Source organism: Piliocolobus tephrosceles, chromosome 20, assembly GCF_002776525.5.
Source record: "Piliocolobus tephrosceles isolate RC106 chromosome 20, ASM277652v3, whole genome shotgun sequence".
Lineage (NCBI taxonomy): Eukaryota > Metazoa > Chordata > Mammalia > Primates > Cercopithecidae > Piliocolobus > Piliocolobus tephrosceles.
This window is the reverse complement of record NC_045453.1, coordinates 40,409,671-40,430,626: the sequence shown is the minus strand read 5'-3', so window position 1 is coordinate 40,430,626 and position 20,956 is coordinate 40,409,671. Positions and strand designations below refer to the sequence as shown.

Here is a 20,956-nt window from a genome sequence, read left to right as displayed (position 1 = left end):
GAGACAGGAGGATTTCTTGAGGCTAGGAGTTCAAGACCAGCCTGGGCAGCATAGTGAGACAAAAAATTTAAAAAATTAGCCAGATGTGGTGGCGTGCACCTGTAGTCCCAGTTACTCAGGAGGCTGAAGTGGGAGGGTGGCTTGATCCCAGGAGGTCGAGGCTGTAGTGAGCTGTGTTTGTGCCACTGCACTTCATCCTGCCTGACAGAGCAAGACCTGGTCTCAAAAAAAGTATGGAAAAATAGTATAATGAGAATAATGGCCAGTGATTCAGCACCTCCTGTCATCAAGTGTTTTCTGTGGTTAGATCATTTGGCCCTGGCCATGACCCTATCCTATAGATGAGAACACTGAGGTCCATGAGATCCATGAGATTAAGCCTCAGGAGGTGGAATTCAGAACGTGGATTTCAGCCTGAGGACTTTTGAGCTAAAAAATGTCTAGACTTATCAATATTGTGCTTTTCTGTAGCCAGGTGATTTTCTGAGTTTGAGGTGCATACGCATTTTTTGACCTACAAATACTGAGCCTTAAAGGGAATGTGTAGACCCTCTGTGTGCTTACTCGACAATGAAATACACAGACACACACACACACACACACACACACACACACACACACACACGCATGCGCGTGCGCAGAGGCACTCGCCATGGGTTGTAGCTCTAATTGTGTCTGATCACAAATTTCTTCAACCTTCCTAGCAGCCTAAATACTAGAACTGCAAAGAGAAGCTCTGAAGGCACAATGAGAACAGAGGGTCATTAATTAAATCCTCATTCCCTCTGTAATGAAGGGCAGGTGAGTACAGCCTAAAATGGCAGAAGAACCCCAAGCCTGAGTCGTAACAAAATGTCATCAAACCCTGCCTAAAGCTATTCGTCCAAATTAAAGTTCTTCTGAATGCCAAGCCCCAGCCAATTCCACAGCTCCTCTTCCACAGTTACTTACACACCAGTTTAAAGAGAAAGTAAGACGAAAGTGCCTGATTCACTCTGCCCAAATCAGTTGGCTGACATCACAGACATGAACACATGTCCCGCACATGAAATGACCATCCCCTTGCAAAACGAAGTGGGTTATATTTTGGATAACAAAATTGCGTAACAGAGATTAAACCACACAGAATTTGGGCTCAGCCAGAGGTGTTATTATGCAAAATGAAATGGACAGTACTGTTATAGGGTACCCATTACGGGGGAGCAAACCTCTTGCCTTGTTGGCCTGTCAAAAAGCGATATTCCAAATGTAGAGCATTTCCCAGTCTGACGGATGTTAATTCAATTATCTACTTTGCCAACGTTGAAATGCCTAGAAACCTTGTCAAAACTTATTTTCTCAGCATACCCGTTCATAAAATCTACAGTCCTGCACCCTCGTTCAGCATCTGTTACTGCATTTCCAGTAACCTTATAGCCCTTAAGCTTCTGAGTATTGCAGAGAAATACCAAATATTAAATGTCATTTTAAGGACATTTTGGTTTCTGTTGTTGCTATTATTAATTTTCATGTACCTTTAAACTATTTTAACATCATCATATAACACACAGTTAATTTTACTAAAGTAGATGAATGTAAAGAATACTTTACAAGATACTTTAAAAAAAACTGATGAGGTTTCTAAAATATGCATTTCAAGATCTTCTCAAGAGGTGTCCATGTAAGATTTTAAAAGATAAACAAGACCCAAAGGCCCTCAAGAATTTGTGTATTTGCTCTTTTAGTCTTAATAGTGACTTAGTAACAACATTTTATAGCGAAAAAGAATCTGAAAAACCATTGCTTCCAATGCTGTACTTTTACGTACCTTTTGAGGACATAAAGGTCCTACAGTGATACGGTTACTTCCAGATTTTTTTGGAACTTGTTTAAAAAATGAAATGCGGTTTGTATTTTAGAATAAGCTTACAAAACAATAAAAGTCAAATCAACTAAAGCAGTTTAGATTTTAACATTTATTACCAAGGTGAGGCTAGTGAGAATAAAAAGGAGCTTTCTTTTATATGATTTCTGAGACTTGGAAGAGGATAAGTGAAGTGTTCCATCAGGACCACAAGTCTGGGTCTGGATAAAAGCAATGCTTAGATCTGCAATACAGTAGTCCCTAGCCAGTGTGCAAAAGTCACCCCCGTTCTAAGCTGCATGGCAATGAAATAATGTTAGCAATCCCACTAGTCATAAAGATACAAACTACACTGGGCCCTTCAGAAGATTCTGTATTTCTCAGATGGTATCAGAAGCTTGAGAGTTACGATTGCCCTGTGACTTTACATATCTAGAGAACTGTGCTATTTAAATGTTATTTAACAGTGCTAAGAGTCGAGTTCAACTCCCACCTCCTCGGACAATGAAATCATTCCGAATCTCCCATTGCATAGCATTTACGATTCATTGCCACCTCTCCCAAAGTTATCTGTCAGCCCGCGTGGCTAGGTCAGTCACTGACTCTCTGCTGCTCCCCACCTCCTCCAGCTTACTGTACAGTGAAGCTGTACAGATGCTTACCCCTAAACAGGAGGCTGGGGTCACCTGTGTGAGGGCAGGAAGACAAAGGAATCTTTAAAGACGACAAACCTCAGGCAGCCAACCCAGCCTGGGAAGGCAGTGTTCTCCCTTTTCAGCTGTTTCCAGGAGAAGTCAAAGTGATATAGTGTGAAAATGCCCCGGAAGGCTGTTTTAGACATGGATTTAAATAAGTTTTTGTGAGCCACTGTAAGGTGTTCCCAGAGGTGAGACCAGTAAGCCGCCAGCCTTTCCTCTGGCATCCAGGAAAACACTTGTGAAGCAAGAAGTATCATGTTACACCAGCCCTTCTATTCCCAGTTTCTCCTAAAGCAAAGATTCTCAAACTTTAATGCGCATTAGAATCATCTGGGCAGCTCTTAAAAATCCCAGTGTCCAGGCCACAGCCCAGAAAAATTCAACCGGAATCTCTGGGGATGGGGCCCAGGCACCAGGACCTTCTAAGTCTCCCTCTGGTGAGTTAAATATGCAGCACCAGTTGAGATTCAGTGCTTCTGAAAGAACCCTTTACGAAAGCAGGACAGAACAGAACATCAACTCTAGATGGCTGTTCGGTTGGCTTATTGCAGGACTGGGGAGAAGCACTCACCCACGGTGGTGATGCGGGTCTTTTCCTGCATACAATCTACAGACCCTGTCTAATATTTTCCATGCCAGGCAATGAGATCACAAACTCCAAAACACTAAATCAAAACCGGAGGCATTACGGGTCTTCAATAAAACTTCATAGCCCGTACACAAGGGGGAGGGAGAAGAAAATTAAAACCATCACCAAGCTGCGGACATATTATATGTGTGTGTGTGTATTTTTTTTGGTGTGTGTGTGTGTATATGTATGTATGTATATGTAGCAAGTATTGGGATGTCATAGCAATTAGAGACAAATATATATAGAACAATAATTAGTTAAAAGTGATTGGCTAGGCAGACAGTAAAAAGTTACTCACAAGTAAAAATTATCCATTTGTGCCTTAAAGAAAGCTCATCATAAAAGACACTTGATTTCTAACAAGGAAAATGATTTATGCCGTGGTGGGTAGAAATAACAGTGACATACATATGAGAAATTAAATGAATGTGAAGGAGAACCTACTTTCATGAGAATATTCAATTTTAGAGGACTTCAAGACTTCTGAGTTTACACAACCCTGTAACAAAGCCTTTATTCCAAAATAGCAGTGTTTCTAAATAGTATGCTGGATATAAAACATAAAAGCCTTAGCATCTAATTCTAATCATAATTTTAATAACGGAAGAAGTGGATACTGAAGATGGGGGCAGTACTGTGGCTTTAACACCTGCAGGTGTTAGTGTTCCTTTGTGCAAACCTTCTACCTATCTCATTTTCAGGGCTTGAATTATGTTTTTGTGTGGGTGTGTGCTGAAGATTGGAGAGGACTGATCTTATTTAATAAAAAACTAGACAAATCCAGGCAAACAAGGACTGGCTTGACGTTGTCTTTAATCAAGACAAAGGGCTCCACATGGGTCCTTCAGCTTCCTTGTCCATTATTCAGGTTCTATACTATGTAGGAACAGAATTTCTAAAGCATTACCCTTGCATTCAAGGGCAACACAATTCAAACTGGTTCCAATTAGGCTGGGCCAGTGTAGATGTCTCACACGTGTCAGTAATTGCAGCTGAGCTAGTCAGATCTGCAGGGTTATCCTCTAGACAGCAGGAGACCCTCCTTACTGCTGCCTTTGCGAGCAATCCTGCAGGCATTTACACCACCTCCCTCTCAGCTCCCTTCACAAATGCTATTTCTATCCTTTGTACCCCTGTGGCTACTCTTAGATCTCCCCTTTTCCAAATACCCGGGAGATGTGACACATGGACATTTCAAGTTTCCCAAATAATTTCCATTTTTTTTAGTGACATTTAGACTTGATACTGTCACTGAAACATTTTTGAGCGCTCACGGCAAAGGTGGAATTTTGACCCATGTCTGGAAATTTCTGCAGGCATTCATGTTGATGAAATGAAATTAAATAAGATCTAATTGCATGGTAGAAGTCATTTTACATAAGAGGAAATTGAGGCTTATTTGACATGCTCATTACCAGGGAAAGAGAGAGACATAATAGCAATCTGCAGAACTCGATTTGGGGCTAGTGAGGATATACACACAAGAATGGCAAGAATGCCAGATCCTCCTGAAGGCTCTACAAACCGTTCCTTCCTACAAAGGGCACCAACTCTCTGTAGTTTATTTTTATCAGCCAATTTCCACGTTTAAAATGTTTCTACTCCAAAATAAATGTTATTAATGTAGTAGTCAGATCCCTGCATTGCAGGGTAGAAAGTATCTTAGATCTTTGTTGCCAATACTCAATTCCCCTATTTATTTCTAGTGCAAGTTTCACAGCAAATCAGTTTTCTAATTTGCTTTTTTCTTACATCTCTGAACCGAATTGAGGAGGACTCATCTTTCAGCGTTTTGTTAATTACATTGAAAATGTTCACCTATTCTTGTTTATTAATTTCATTTTAGGAAAACGAAAAAAGTTTTCCTGGCTTCTCTCGCCATACATTTCCAAGGACATTACTCGTTCGTAGTGGCCAGTGTCAGCGGAAACGGTGCTCCATCCACCACTGCCGACCCGACTCATTTTAGATAATAAGCGTTTCCAGGGTAGCGAACATCATGCACACCTAGGCAAAGAACCAACTTTAGGACCGCCTTGATCAGCTGCAGGCCAAATGAAAATAAGCCGCGGGAATGGGTCCGCGAAGCCAAGGACGTTATTTCTCGCTCTTGGGGGCTCTGTTTCATTGCCAGCTTGTAGGGTCCTCAACACCTTCCATTTGGGGTCTGGAGAGTCTGTGTGTCCCAGTCAGGAGCGGAAGGTTCTGTGCAAAACGCACTCCCCACCTCGTCCTTGAGGATCCACAACGTAGGGAGGACGCACTGACCTCGCGCTCCGAGGCAGCGCTCACAGGCGCCAATTCAGAATCCAGTCTTCCTCTCCCTTCCTCGCCCCCCTTCTTCCATCGCCGCAGTCACTCCCCGCGGAGTTTCGTTGCTTTGTCGCACAAGCCAACTTTTGGTTTGTTAGCTGTTCGCGTTTCCCGAGGGTTTGCAGCTCCCTGAGCTGCCTCAGCTTTTCTTCCCATAGTTTCTTTGCAGCTAGCAGCTCCTCATTTCTCTTTTCGTCAATTTTCTTCTTATTATTTTTAAGCATGGTGTGGCGGATCTTTTTTGCAAAACTGTGGGCATGTGTACGTGTGGAGCTTGGTACATGATGCATAAAGTGCGTTTGTAGCCTGAGCTGCTTTTTTTTTTCTCTTCAAAAGTAAATTTAAGAAGAAAATTAAGAGACTCAATTTGACTTTGGTTTTGAACCACAGGACTCATGGCTCAGTGCTCTTAAAAACATAGTAAAAGCGCAGGTCCTAAGCAGAACCAGGACTCATGCAGGAGAGAAAGCAGGCCTATTAAGGCCTGAGGCAAGGGCATCTTGAGGAAGACCCCGATCCCGGCCCTGCGGCCCCTGCGGGCTGCTGCGGGCTGCTGCTGGCTGCTTGTTAGGCCCAAGCCTGGCCGGGGCCCTCGGGGAGTGCCACCTGTGTTTTCTGTTCTCTGCTACTTCCCACAAGAACTGAAATGCGCACCTGTATGCCCAAGTTGGACTTAAATCAGCTTTTTAAGGTTTCTCCTGGAGACCCTGAAGTGCATGGACCCCGGGAACATCCCGGCCTGTTGCTTGTTTTAACTCCCACCAAAAATCAAAGCGACTTAGGAGACCTAGAGTGGGGGCGACTGTAGCTCCAAGAGCAGCCCTGTCACCGAACCCCTGGGTGGTTAGCAGTCTGAAGTTTCAGGTGCCGAGTTCACGGCTCAGGTGGCATGCAGCAAGGGAGTACTCACCAGTAACCCCCTTGCCGCCAACCCCAGTTCCCAGAAGGACAGGCACCCCTTCGCGCCTCCTTTTTGACTCCCGATTTTGGCACAGAGTTTGCCTCTCTTTCTTTCCCTGCCTTGGGAAAAACTGGGAGAGGGCCCGAGGCCGCTGGGGTACCCTCACATCCATCCTCTGCCCTGGTAGGAGTCCAGCCTCAGGAGGAAGAGTTTTGCCGCAGGTTTCTGAGTGCGCCCTCAGCTAACAGGCTCCCGCGACCCTGGAAGCGGCACTTTGTTGCACTCCGCGCCCAGAGCAAGTTGAAATACGGTGCCAAACCAAGCCAAGTAAAAACGCAGAATCCGCGAGCTCTTTACCTCTGTGCGCTCAGCGCTGACTAGTAGCTGTCCCCGGGCCGTGGAGAGGGCTAAGCTGCCTCCTTGGGAGGTGGGAGAGACGTTCCTTTTCCTTCTGTAATCTCATCTTAGGGCCACTTCTCCCCAAGCCTAGCCTGCCACTCGGGAACCCGCGATGCCCAGCCGGGGGACGACAGGGGGCGACAAACTGTAAGGTTTTCTCTATGCCCGATCGTGCAGAAGGCTGCAGCGAGGACTGTGTGGTCCGGATCGCGTACAGCTGGCTGCGGGAAAGGGGCCGGGATTGAGACAAGGGTCCGCGGACTCTGCTACCCCAGAGAACCACCCCCTCTCATCGTGCACAATCCCCAGACTCACTCTTCTACAGTCGCCCCCAGCCAAGGGCGGCCTTCACGGGGACGGGGGCGGAGTTTTGTCCCGGACTGCGACTTCTCGCCAGTTTTCCAAGCTCGGCAGCAGAGGTGGGGTGGACGTTCCCCTGAAAGGGTAGTTGGGCTAACCAGCTCTCACAGTGTCACAACCGGCTTTATTTCCTCGTCTTTGAGTGTGCCTATTGACTCCTCACCTACTGGGGGGAAGAAGCGGCTTTAGCTGCTTTTCCGGATCACGAGTATGCACGGGACTGAGGCAGGGATGTGGCGTTCCTTTATCTCAGAGACTCCAAGGTCTGGAAATCAACCTTTCTTGGTATCTCGCGCCCGACGAAGGTCTAGATCAGAGGCTAGCAGATTCGGCAATGGAGAGCACTGGGCAGCGTGCGTCCCCACTCCCCGCACCCCCGGAGTCCCGGGCAAACTGTGCATGCTTAGTACTCGCTTCGCTGCCTTCCCGTAACTCCTGGCTTTGGCGTGCCCACTTTAATCCAAACCATTCCCTTTCCCCGTTCCTTACTCCAAACCTACCTACGCTGTCATGGACAGGCTTGATGTTCTACAAAGGTTCCTCTGCTCCCACTCTCGCATCCTCCTGCCAGTGCGCTGACCCTCAAACCTCCTCCAGGTCTCCAGGACCTCCCAGAGACAGAGACTGTACTGAGTTCATGCCGCTGGAGAGGAAGAGTTCACTTCTTTTAAACCTGATTTTTCTTTTTCCGGAGGTAATTCTTGCCTGTGGCCCCACCGTGTGCTCTCTCTAGAGAGCCTTCGTCAGTCTCTCTTAACAGATACATTTAGACGGGTGGATTAGGAGCCAGGGATGCTCTCTGGCCCTGCAGTGGAGGGAAAGGGGTCGGGGCCTCCGCAGCCAAGGCTCCCCAGGCTGGGCTGATAGAGTCCATGTGCTCCTCAGCCACTGTCAGGGCGCTGGCCCCATATTCAACTCTGGGTGGCTAAGGAGGGCTAGACCCTTGGGGTGGGCAGGAGGGAGGGGAAGAGGGTTCTCCCCTCCAGGGGAGAGCTGGGAGTCTCAGAAATCTCTGCTGTTCCTACTCTCTCCCCTATGCCCTCTTCCTGGTCTAGCACATTCAGCCCAATGCCTTTGGTGCTTACTGGGCTCAACCTCAGAACTCTCAGGTCCTGACACCCTCAAATCAGTTCAGGTTCAAAACCACGAGTTTCCTCCTCCTGGGCCTCACGGCATGGCTACCGGACACGGTTAGTTGCACAGGTTGGGGAGTTCAGAACTGCTCTGGTGCTGGGTAGAAACAGAGAAATTGTCGATGTTCAATCTCAGGGGCAAATAATTCAGGACTGAGCAAAACCTCATTTAAATGAAGGAGAAATGACCATTTTGTGGTTTAACCGAGACTTCCTGAAGCTGCAGGTACTGGGAGAAAGACGAGGCCAGGCCACCCGGGATAGAGTGGTGCCGGATTCCACGGCCAAGGAGAAAGGAACTTGTCCTTCAGGCCTAGAGCTGGAGCTATGCATTTGGCCTCCCGTTGGTCGCGCTTGGGGACCGGAGGGCGCCGGATCTATGCGCCTCGTAGCAGCAGGCCGGAATCCTTTTGCCTCCTGCCCCTTCTGTTGCCTCTTGGAGAGGAATGAGTTCTGGTGGCTGGGCCTGGCTGTAGGAGACAGGATTTGGACCGTGCCCCTCTCGCATCACCGAAATCACCCCCACTATTCGGAGAGTGGTTGGCTATTAAACGTTGAGAAGATTTCCTGAGAGAAGGATTGAGGACCTGGCCAAGAACGGGACACACATGAATCAGTTCCGCCTTGTGTCTTCCTGCCAGGCGCCCTGCACGGCGCTGGACGCTCACCTTGACACTCCCAGCCAGCTGGGGTACTGATCCCACTCTTCCCCGGCCGCTGCCCAGGGAGTGGGGAGGTAGAGACAACCATATCCTAAACACCTTGCCACGATAAACTTAAACTTTTATTCTCTATCTTATTCTTAATGGTGGCGGAAATAAAATTAAAACCAAAACGAAAACGAGTACTAGTACTAGCACACTAATCAATTTGAGATGACTTCCCCATCATTCCCAAAGCCAGAGGAGGGAGGGGGCTGCAAGGGGCTCAGAGTAGTGCAAAGTCCCAGGCCCAAATGGGGTGTGTGTGTATGTGCGTGTGGGTGTAGAGGGGTGGGTTGTGGAGGGGGGAGGGGAATGAAGGAGGGCCGAGGCGGGAGGATAGAAGGAGGGGGTAGAGTTTCAGGGCGGGGAGGGGGACGCTGGGGAGCAGTGACGGGAACCAATGAGCTGCCAACTCGCGCGTCTCCGGCGTGACTGCCGAGATTGACGTGGAGGACACGTCAAATTGATTCCCGCACGCTGCAGCCTCCCGGTCAGACGAATTTCTCCCAATCGGATGAAGTTCACCCTGGGCCTGGGTTCGCGGGCGTGGAGAGTGTCCTGGGAGGGGGCAGCAGCGGCGGCGGCAGGCCCTGGAGCAGGCGGCAGCGCGCTCGGCGGCCGCTCACAGCGCGTCTCCAGCCCGCGGCTGGGCCGCCGCGGCTCTCGGCTCTCGCGCGCCCTCCCTCTATGCCTCTCCCGCGGCGGCGGCGGCGCCCAAGCTCTCCCGGACTGCGCCGGGCCCAGCCCCGGCCACCCCGGCCACCCCGGCGCCAGGCAGCTGACCGGCCCGCGCGCTATGGGTAAGGGGCGGGCGACAGGCAGAGCGCGGGAGGGCTGATGAGGTGGGTCGGGTCCGTGTGCCTCCGTTCCCTCTAGTCCACTTTCCCTGGGCGACCCAGTCCTGGATCCTGGAGGAGCTATATTCTCCTCTGGTCCCCAAGGAGGAGACAGTTCAGCAAGTCTGGGAAGGGCGTGTTCCAAGTAGACGCGCTAAAAGTCGCGAAAGGGCACGGAGGGCTACAATGCGGGGCGCTCCACTCCGCGGCTCCTCTGTGCCATTGCCCACTCCGAGCCGGACCCAGGCAGTTTGCCCTTGGACTCCGAGCTGTCTGGGGACCCACAGGTCACCCTTTGGAAGTGCGCCTGGGTGCAGTCCCTCCCTCCGCGTGGGGACCCTTGGCTAACCCGCCCGGTGTTTTCTCCCCTGCCTGCGCACTCTTGTGTGGCGCATCCGCAGAGCAGACGTATGGCGAGGTGAACCAGCTGGGCGGTGTGTTCGTCAACGGCCGCCCCCTGCCCAACGCCATCCGCTTGCGCATTGTGGAGCTGGCGCAGCTGGGCATCAGACCCTGTGACATCAGTAGGCAGCTCCGCGTATCCCACGGCTGCGTGAGCAAGATCCTGGCGCGTTACAACGAGACTGGCTCCATTCTGCCCGGGGCCATCGGGGGCAGCAAGCCCCGCGTCACCACTCCCAACGTGGTCAAGCACATCCGGGACTACAAGCAGGGAGACCCTGGCATCTTTGCCTGGGAGATCCGCGACCGGCTGCTGGCCGACGGCGTCTGTGACAAGTACAATGTGCCCTCGGTGAGCTCCATCAGCCGCATCCTGCGCAACAAGATCGGCAGCCTGGCGCAGCCCGGACCGTACGAGGCAAGTAAGCAGCCGCCGTCGCAGCCTACGCTGCCCTACAACCACATCTACCAGTACCCCTACCCCAGTCCCGTGTCGCCCACCGGCGCCAAGATGGGCAGCCACCCCGGGGTCCCGGGCACGGCGGGCCACGTCAGCATCCCGCGCTCATGGCCCTCGGCACACTCGGTCAGCAACATCCTGGGCATCCGGACGTTTATGGAGCAAACAGGTCAGTCGTGGCGGCCTCCGAAGCCTTCTATTAAGGGGCAGAACCTGGGGCGGGCAGGCTTGCAGGAGAGAACTCACACTCGCTCTCCTCCCGGGACCGGTTCTGGCTTAGGGGAGGGCTCCACACTGGCCAGGGAGGCTGGTGGTCCTGGGCCTTTTGTCAGAGACCTCGGACATCTTGAACTTTTTATGACAAATATGGAAAATATTTCCCAAATGGAAGAGCAATCGCCAACCACAAATTTGGAGGCCTGAAACTGCGCTTTTTCATTCTTGCAAAAAGTATGCAAACCGCTATTGCCAAATCTAAGGAAAAAAAAACGCTCAGGCAATTTTGAGACGCTTTCTTTAGCTCTCAGAATCCTTCACAATTTCCCAAGGGTTCTGGCCCCCCAGTCCCAGGCCCAGTGGCTCTTCTGAGTTAAAGGAAAAGGGATCTTCTGGTCTGTTGAGTGGCCTACCTCTCTAAGGCCCTGTGGCCTTGCAGGTCCTGGAGTTTGGGGTGATGGCTGCTGGGGCTGCAGCCACCTTCACAAAGATTTGTCATTTATCTGCAATTAAAGCTCAACAAACTGTTGGTCAAATGGGTGATGAGGAAGATGGGGAAGGCAGGGAGGTTTGGAACAACTTTGATGCCTGACCGGGAAAGAATCTGGCCAGAATCCGTCTGGATTTCTTTGCCCTGTCCCCGGCTGCCAGCAGCTGGCCAGGGGATGGCACACTCTTAGGAGAGCAGACTCAGGAGGAGGGTAAGAAGCAAAATTCAAGGTAGCCTAGGAGGAAAGAGTGGTGGCTGGAAAGAAACTGTGAGTGCTCAGCTCCAGCAGTAGCAGCGCCTCTGTGGCCCTGCGCTGCCTTTATGTCTCCTGGTGGCTCTAACCCAGTCTGAGACTAAAGCTTCCCATGAAATGTCAGTGGGCAGCTGGTCGGGAGGTGACCCCACCAAGCCTGCATGCAGATCTGGAGCTTTCCCTTGGTTCCTGGCACACACAGGGCCTGGGGAGCAGCTGTCTGCTTCTATCTGAATGGGGACCACAATGTTGACACTTCTTTTGGGAAACCCCTGGGCGTTTCTGGAGGCAGTTCTGGTAGAATTTTCTTGTATTGATTTCTTGTAGATTTGAACTTGGAAGTTTCTGGGAGCCCTGTCTAGACAATGGAGCAGCCGCTTTGGCTGAGTCTGCCCAGGCTTTGACTCAGCAGCAGCCTCCCGTTTGTGGGAAGTGGGCTGAAGGCTAGGAGGACCGGTCAGCAGGCCTGGCTGCCTTTCCTCTGCCCCACCCGGCGTGGTGAACATCCCAGTCCCTGTCGCCCTCTATCTACTGGTGGAGTGTCAGGCCACCTACAAATTTTGTGGGAACCCTGGCCCTGCCTTCAGATACAAGCTGGGTGGCTGGCCACACGTGTGCCCAGGGCAGATTTGGAGGCACCTTCTAATCTGTCCTCTGCCCCCTGCAGGGGCCCTGGCTGGGAGCGAAGGCACCACTTACTCTCCCAAGATGGAAGACTGGGCCGGCGTGAACCGCTCGGCCTTCCCCGCCACCCCGGCAGTGAATGGGCTGGAGAAACCTGCCTTAGAGGCAGACATTAAATACACTCAGGTAACCAGGAGGCACGTGCGGGAGGTGACCTTAAGTAGGGAAGCAGAAGGTTTGAGGAAGTGGGGAAAAAGAGAGAGAAATAAAAGACAAAATTTCCAGGCAGAGAGATGGTTGTATCTGGAGGCTGGCCAGCAAGCATCCTTTTTGTCCTTTCCTCAAGCGTACTAGTTTGGAGGAGTCTCACTTTGGAAGGGTTGACTTGCCTTTGCCAAGATACCTTAGCTAAAAAAGCAGGAACTCCAGATCACAGGTCCACAGTCAAGGACCTCCTTTCTCTAAATCCCGAAAGGAACACCATGACCCCTTCAAATCATTATTTGTAACAGTTTGAGTGAATTCTTAGAAATCACTTTGCCAAGGGGTCCTTACTAGGAAATTTAGAGGCCAGGCCTCTCATAGGGCTGATGGATGGGGACAGGGCGTGGGGGAGGGATAATGGATGAGAACCCCCGTCTCAGTGATGGCGTGGGCTAGAGAAGGGATTTTCTGCTGCTGACGGTCCCTCTCTATCCCCACAGTCGGCCTCTACCCTCTCTGCCGTGGGCGGCTTCCTCCCCGCCTGCGCCTACCCGGCCTCCAACCAGCACGGCGTGTACAGCGCCCCGGGAGGCGGCTACCTCGCCCCGGGCCCGCCGTGGCCGCCGGCGCAAGGCCCTCCGCTGGCGCCCCCCGGGGCCGGCGTAGCTGTGCACGGCGGGGAACTCGCGGCAGCAATGACCTTCAAGCATCCCAGCCGAGAAGGTGAGGAGCGCAGGGAGGGGGTCGGGTGGATACTGGAAGGTTTAGGAAGGGTACTGGGGAGGGGGTGTGAGCCTGGGAAAAGGGAGAGCGGGTGCGGAAGAGGTGGGTCCTGGGCATAAACCCCTCCTCTGGGTTAACCGTTATGCCTGTAGCTTCTTGGAGCAGATTCGTTCTGACAGGTGTCCCTATAAAGGTACCCGAGGTTGAGAGAGACTGGCCCCAAGACTGTCCCCTCCACTTATGAGAGGAGATGAGAAAGGGGGTCCTTCTGGCATACAGAACACGTGGGTTTGGATCGGTTCTGGCACCTTCGACCAAGTTCCTGCTTCTTTCTGGGTTTCTGTTTCTCCATCCAGGGATACCTCTAGCAGGCACCCTCCAGGCTCACCTTTCTGTAGACCTGTCCTAGCACCTGAGCCCTTTAGGTGGGGTTGGACTTGCTAGTGGCACCTGACCTCCATCCCAGGACCCTTCCCATCTCTGCCCCACTGCCCATCCGTTTCTCCCAGCTTCCTTAAGGAAAAAAAAAAAAAAAGAGCCTTTGGATTCTTTTTCTTAAATACACACTGTGGGAAAGTAGAGGCCATGTGAATCATTGTCCTTTACTCCAGGCTCAGGAGCTTCCTGTGGTGGTGGTGGTTGGTGGTGGTGGTGGGTGGCGGGGAAGGAGAGGTTTCTCTCTTTCTGTGGAAAATGTGCCTGGTAGTCTTGCCTCCTTTTCTGCTTCCTCTTCCTCTTCCTCTTCTATAAGTCCGCTTCCTGAAAAGTCAAGGAAGAGATTTTAGGTATGTCACTGACAGTCAGCAGTGTGAGGGGCATCCTCTCACACTGCCCGGAGGGGTCCAGTTTTTCCTTTAACTTGGGAAAAGCTCACCAGCCCTTGAGTCGCATGTTCTTTGTTGTTAAAAGGAATGGCTTGATTTGCTAACTTCGAACTTGCCAGTGCTTAGGTTCTGAGCACCAGAAATTTGCAACTTCAACCAACCTGGGAAAGGAAAGGGTCACCCCAGGGCGTCACAGCCCCAGCAGAGAAAGGGACAAGGCACAAACCTGGGAGACAGTGTGGTGTTCTCAGATTATAAAAGGATTTTTACTAACTGCTTTGCCTCCACCTGTCCAGGTCTGGAAGCCAGGTGGATGTAGTGGCAGGTGGCAGTGGGCAGGCAGGGGACAGGAGGGCCATCCTCCTGGGTGCTGCCCAGGCAGGAAGTGCTATTTCCAAGTAGTCTTGATAAGATAGGAGGGCATGCCCTGGGGAGTGGGGGTGGGGATGGGGGCAGGAAGGAAATAAAGATGCCATCCACAACAGTGAAACGAAGGGAGAAAAATACTTTTCTATTTCCACCTTTCCTAGAGCTCAGACATCCTGGGATATTAGGATAATGTTCACTTGCTTAGTTACAGACAGATCCAAGTAAGGAAAATTTATAAAAATTGGGATTTAGAGCTCTTTTAAACTTTAAGTTTAATTTAAACGGGATACTATCACTTGCTCATTTATACAAAAATCCAAGTGAAGGAAATGTTAAAAGTTGAGAGTGAGAACTCCTTTAAGCTTTACATTTAAGGATAGCTAAGGGGTCACAGATGAGTGCTTCACTCATCCTCAGTCTCCAATCAACCTGTTTTCTCAACAACTGAGGTTATCTGCCAAAATCGAAATCAAAATAAAATGTACCACATTACACAAATCGCTTAAATAAGCAGGTTCTTTTGAATTTAAAAAGCATAACCACAGATTTGAAATGTTTCCCTGGGTTCATCTTAAGGAGAAGGAAGACTTAGAAAAAAGACCCACAGTCTTCAGAGGAATGCATTTGTTTTCCAATAGAGCCACTTTGCCCTGGAGGCATTTTAAGCTCTACATTAGACACAAATTATAAAGTGCAGATAATAACCCAAAGGTAGCACACAGAGTTCCTAATTCTAAACTACTTCTCATTAATTTGAGGTGGAAGTGGTGGGGAAGCTGATTTTAACGTTTAGCCTACTGGTGATTGATTTTCTTTAGAAGACACTTTCCTTTTCAGAAATACAGAACCATTGAACGGTGCTGGTATTTAAGTCCCTTTTACCATTATATCGGCTTGCTATTATGTAATATCCCACCTGTTTTCAAAGACTGCAGCAACAATTTGTTACTCTAGTTATTAAGTTAATTTAATTTTGTGGTCCTCCAAGTTCTTTAAAGGTTCTAATAAAAGATAATCAGATAACTCGGGGACACCATTAGTAATGATTTCTCAAGCTGGCATGCAATTGTTTGTGTTCAAACAGGAATGTAGAAATAATCATTCATTATCTATCTATATTCATAGCCTGAGAATTACATACATACTTGGGTTATGGATTTTTACTCCTTACTGGTAGAACAGCAGACTTCAAAGATTGATTTCCTCAACACAACCAGTCTTTGAAAAGACAGAAAAATAATAAAAATCACTGCCTTTTATTTTCTGACCAGTTCTTAAGAAATTAATATTTTCAAAGAAACCTGTCCCCCAGGACAATTTACTATCACCAATTGTTCAATTCATAAGAATAGTGAGAATAGCATTTACTGAATTTCTTTTCAGTAAGAAAAATTCTTCTGCATAATGAAAAGCAATTTAATATAATAAATGCTCAGTAAAAGCAAATACCTTTGATCACCTAACACATACACACAACACACACACAGTGCAATTTATATCAACATGTCCTCCAAATTAGTGCAAATGAACAGCTTAACAGTTACCCTAAGTGAAACTTAATCAAATGTCAAAATGAAAATTTAGCAATAAATTAGATATTAATTGATTAATTGTGTTGTTTAATTAATACTATAATTATTTTTTCTTTTTTTTTTAAAGGTAGTGAGTCTGGGTTTTCTATTATGTAGGCAAAAAGTATAATTTACATTCCCCACCCCCTGAAAGGAAACTTTAATTTTTGGGAATTAAGAAGAATAGGAAAAGTTTCGCTTAATCTTCACTTGGAGAGGCTGACATTCTAGGAATCTCCACCCACATCCAAATGCCTTTTCACAGCCAGGGGACGACCATCTCCCCTTCCCCACTCTTAGGTGGCAGACACCACCAGATGTTCCCTCAAGACAGCTAGTATTTACAGGGTGTTTCCAAAGACCCTCGAAACCTCAGGGTTTTAAGTCCCTCCCTGTGGGGCTCTGGAATGACTCAAGATTTGGAAATCAAATCTATAAGATATTGCATACTCGCAAAGAAAATGTATTGCTTATATTTGTTAAAGATAACTTGCAGCTTTGCTCTAGTTACCTCTGCCTGGGGATTGGTTCTTGGAGGATCGTAGAAGTAAACTTTGTCAGGGAGCACTAGGGCGCTGGCATTGTCGCACCGGATGCTGCCCACCGCAGCCTCATTTGACCCAACGCCAGGGTTCCCTTCCCCTCAACGGTGGTCCCAGAATGCCCTGCAATTGCAGTTGAATATTTAAAAAAATGCCTCTCCCCATTCTTAGCCCCTGAATTAAATGAGCCTGACGCAGGCCCTGGCCTCCGAGGGCCCAGAAGTACCCACCCATTTGTCCTGTGGAGGGAATGGAGGGCAGGAGGGGCCCTATGAGGAAGGATGGTCTGGACTGGGCTAAAAACACAGCAGGATTCGCCTCTGTAGGGTGGGATGCAGTCGTCCTGCGTGTTTATTTTTCATGAGTTCAGTTTCTTGCTTGTCTCTAAGGTAACCGTCCCTTGGCTGAGAAACCTCCTCCTCCTCAGATGTTTTCTAAACAGGTCCTCACTTTGAAGTGTGTGTCCAGGGTAGAAAGAAAAGGTCTGAATACTTGTTGGCTGGGCGGCCACAACTATGTTTAGGAAAAAGAGCTGAGAGCCAGTGAAAAGCAGAGGGGCCACTGTCCGGGGAAGGTCTTTAGACCTCTTTAAAACCTCAGCGAATCCGTGTGTTTGTGTGTGTTTGTGTGTGGGTGTGTGTGTCTTGCACAGAGGTGGTTGGCCCAGCTCTGCGCAGCCACAAGTTGCGCCTGAGGCTGAGGCGAAGGAAGTTGCAGGAGAAAAAAAATCCAGAGTTCCCCTCAACGCAAATTGAGGGGCTCCAAGCTCCCCCTTTAAAGGAGGACTTGGGGAAAAAAGAAAATTGAAAATAGGCCCCTGTAGGTATAAACAAACTGTGGATCCTGGTTGTAGGAGAAGCAGAGTGGCCCAAGGTTGGGAAAGGAAAAACAGGCTTGCGCAATCGTGGCGTCACTTTCTGGCTTCCAGTAGCAAAACTTGGGTCCCTTCCCAAACCCCCAAATAATAGAGTAAGGCGCAGAATACCTCCCGATCTGGCCATCCCACTGTCACTTGACCCGGAGGCCCACAGGTCCCAGGACGTGCTGTGCCCACAGTGGTGAGCGCATCTGGATCCCCGGACCTCGTGGGCACAACGAAGTCTGCCGCTCACTTAAAGCGCAACTGTCTCTTGTGTCGGAGGAATCCAGGCCGCTCCAGGGGAATCTCTAGTGCCTCATTTCCCGCACGATTTCCCCCTGCCCACAGCAAGTTCCGAGCCGCGGGTGTCAGCTGACTCGACGCTTTGGCTGCCCTTCGCACTTGTGCGCGCGCCTGGGGTTTGGAAAGAGTGAGGGTCCGCGCAACGTTAGAGTCCCGCTCCCTTCTGCGGAAGTCTCCATCAGACCTGAAACCCTCCCAGCCCTCTGCGCCCCTCATTTCCTTTACTGAGCAGGTGGTGAGGAGGTTGGAGGGCAACGGGAGTTGCACCCGGCCAGCGGTCAGTGTTTGCAAACGGCCTTGCCTTGCGAGTAGTCCCGCTTGCCAAGGCTGTCCTTGCAAGTGGCTCCTCTAGCGGGAGAGGGAGGGCTGGTCGCCCACGGAAGCTTGGGGTCTCTGGAGAGCGCGAGTCTCTGCTTCCCTCTTCCAGAGTCTTCAAGGGTTGAGCGCGCACGACTTCGCTCTGCCGGCGTCGAGTCCGCTCGCCCTGCAGCGGCGTTAGGCAGTGATCCGACGCCCCTGTGCTTCCTCCCGCAGTGGCTGACAGGAAGCCTCCCAGCCCCGGCAGCAAGGCCCCGGACGCTCTCAGTAGCTTACACGGACTGCCCATCCCGGCCTCGACCTCCTAGGGGCAGCTCTCCCCGGACCCGAGCTCGGAGGGAACGGCAGGCGGACCCGGGCGCACAGGTCTGCGCGGCGGCCCCGGCAAGCTGAGCGGGCAGGACCGGAGGACACACGGCGGAGGCGGAGGAAGCCAGCGCCGGCCCCCGGGTGGACGCCCAGCCAGCCCCCAGGCCCAGCCCTGCCTCTGTCCGGACCCACCACACTTCCTTTATTGGCCTGGGTTTTCAGGCTTCTCTTAGCTTTGGCTTTAGACTGTTGCACCCTCCTCACAATCCTTGCTCTGACGTGGCCTCCCTCGCTCTGCCAGCCTCAGATTTCTTTTTTGTCACTCTCTTGTCTGTCTCCGTCTTGCCTCTCTCCCTCTTTCCTTCCCTTCTCTTTCTTTCTCAGTCTCCCTCCCTTCCCTTTCTCTTTTCTTTCCTCCCTCCCTTCCAGCCCTGGCTTTCCCCGACCTTCCCTGGCTCCCTCTGCCCTTCCACTCCTCCCTCCCTTCCAGCCCTGGCTTTCCCCGACCTTCCCTGGCTCCCTCTGCCCTTCCAGTCTCTTCTGCTTGCTCCGACCTCTGCTCCAGTCCCGCTCCTTCCCCTTCTCCTCTATCTACTCCTCTATATGCTTTCAGCCCTTTTTCCTGGTCCATCCCCGTCTTTCCCTCTCTTTCTCTCTTACTCTACTGTGAAGGGCCCTAATTCCCTTTGTTTTACTGCTTCCCCAACCTTCCCTCAGTCCCTGAGAGCCCTAGAGCCATCTCGGTGACAGTCCCTTCTTTGGCACCTGGGACTTTGTAGCCTTCACTCCTCTGAGACCCCCAGCCCTAATGGAGGGGAGCTCAAACCTAGGAAGTGGACAGAAAAGCCACAGCCTTTATTTTATATATTTTTTGTAATAACAAACCCTAAAAAACCCTCCATGAACTGTCCTCTCCCTTCGATCCCCGCAGTATATCGTCTGGAAATCTGTTTTCTCAGAGCCCAGTGGCCGCCGGGCTTCTCTTCCCTTCTGAGATGATGTCACCCCAAAGAAGACTGGGATAGGAGTAGGGAGCACAGGGGTTGTTGGCGTTTTCTGTGCTTAGAAAACTGGATGTCCTGCAGGTGTCTCCTCCCATCCCTCCACTCACAACACTTGCCAGGGAATCGAACAAATGGTAAACACATCAGCACTTTTTGGTGTTCAGGGGTCAGCACATTTGTTAATTTAAACCACAAACGGCTTCCAGGTACAAAGGTTCATTTGGACTTCTGATTTGCAAGGGGTGAGGGTTAAAAACAAAACAAAACAACCCAGAAAGCGTCTTCTAGAGCCAGCTGCAAGAGCTGTGAACTGCTTCCAAGTTAGGCAAACTGGTGGTGGGACCCTGGACATAATGCAATTCTGTAGTCACAGCAATATCCCTGGCGAGAGCCTGACATCGCCTGTTAAAGGTGGCTGCCTCTGAATAAAGGAAAGCGTCTGAAAGGTGTGTGGTGAGGTGAGCAAGTCTGTTTCTGAGTGCAGAGTGTTGAATTCTTACTCCGCAACTACTCCGTTCCCTGAGTTCCCAGGATGAACACCAGCAAGGGAAATTATTTTCTTGGTTTCCTCAGGAGCACCTGCATTCCAGGTTGGTCAAGAAGTGGAAGAGAAAGCGAAATGGAAATGGGGAAGGCATTTGCCAATGGGGTGGGGAGCCCCTTCTTCCCTCGAAAGGGATGGGCGCCAGGTGAGCCCTGAGAAACTTAGCTAGAGAGGAAATATGCAGAAATCATCTTAAAATGCAGTTAATTCTGAAAAGAGTAAAATGGGCAAAAGGCAATAAGCCAGAATGGAGGATTTCTTCAGAGCATTTCTAGTATTCTAAAAGCTAAAGAAGACAATCCCAGGCTACCCAGTAATCTAGGGGGTTTGCACTACAAAGGGGCTTCTGGCTAATTTTTTTTTTTTTTTTTTTTTTTTACCTCTCTCTGTTTGGCTTTCTAAAACTGTTGGAAGAGATTTTTGAATTGAAGTTGCTGTTTGTGAGTGGAGCTGCCTGCTTGGTGTGTGCACTGGACCCACCTAGAGGACCAGTGGTAAACTGTTTTTATTGCGTCTCTTTGCGATAGTACCTGTTGAAGGTATCAGTTATAAAACAGTACTTACTTTTTTCCTAGAGAGACTCTTCTTCTCAGATTCAAAGTCTCTTGTCTTATTTTTTTTTTAAAGTTTCATTTTGTAGACAGTGTTAGTGATGACTAGAGATTTGATTTATTTTCTCTAGACCACATAGCAAGGTATGAATTAGTGGGCTTGTCCTTGGAAACTGGGTGACACTATTTCATCAGAGAGGCAGGATTGAGACTTGGACTTTGAGACTGAGGTCCTCAGCCTTCCATGGCAGCATATCCTGTAGAAGAGCTTGTCATACTGATAATAGGAAAAAAGTATGACAAAGAAGTATGTTCCCAAGTCCCCCATCCTCTCAGCCTGTCTCCTTGTGCTTAGATGAGCATTGCATGCTCAGTTGTGACATCCTGGACAGAATTTTCCTGCATCCATTTGTGATGCCTGGAGAAGGACTGGTTTGCTCAGGCCAGGAGGAAGACATCACATCGTTTTCTGAAGGAATGAGAAGAATCTATATGACAACTTCTACCTTTGAGTTGTCACCATCCTCATTTCCCTGCTATGGCCCACTTCTGTGTTTGAGCTGATCAGGGTT

The 20,956-nt window shown here is 49.9% G+C and overlaps 1 protein-coding gene and 1 long non-coding RNA gene across 2 annotated transcripts in view; one reads left to right on the top strand and one right to left on the bottom strand.

Annotated features, from left to right (window-relative positions):
- Positions 1-7,361, bottom strand: part of LOC111526241 — an 89,348-nt gene extending 81,987 nt beyond the window's left edge. The window contains exon 1 of the long non-coding RNA XR_002726304.2: positions 7,101-7,361. This is a non-coding gene — a long non-coding RNA (uncharacterized LOC111526241). The remainder of the gene's footprint in view (positions 1-7,100) is intronic.
- Positions 7,362-9,496: 2,135 nt separating this feature from the next.
- Positions 9,497-18,668, top strand: PAX1 (paired box 1). The gene is made up of 5 exons (XM_023191893.2): positions 9,497-9,782; positions 10,220-10,849; positions 12,307-12,449; positions 12,968-13,190; positions 18,193-18,668. The coding sequence occupies exons 1-5, from the start codon at positions 9,497-9,499 to the stop codon at positions 18,282-18,284; spliced, it is 1,374 nt and encodes a 457-aa protein (XP_023047661.1). The 3' UTR covers positions 18,285-18,668.
- The last annotated feature ends 2,288 nt before the right edge of the window (positions 18,669-20,956 follow it).

Coding starts and splice junctions, on each gene's coding strand:
- PAX1 (XM_023191893.2), top strand. CDS start 9,497: ATGAAGTTCACCCTGGGCCTGGGTTCGCGGGCGTGGAGAGTGTCCTGG. Junction 12,450..12,967: donor CAGACATTAAATACACTCAG/GTAACCAGGAGG, acceptor CTATCCCCACAG/TCGGCCTCTACCCTCTCTGC. Junction 13,191..18,192: donor CAAGCATCCCAGCCGAGAAG/GTGAGGAGCGCA, acceptor TTCCTCCCGCAG/TGGCTGACAGGAAGCCTCCC.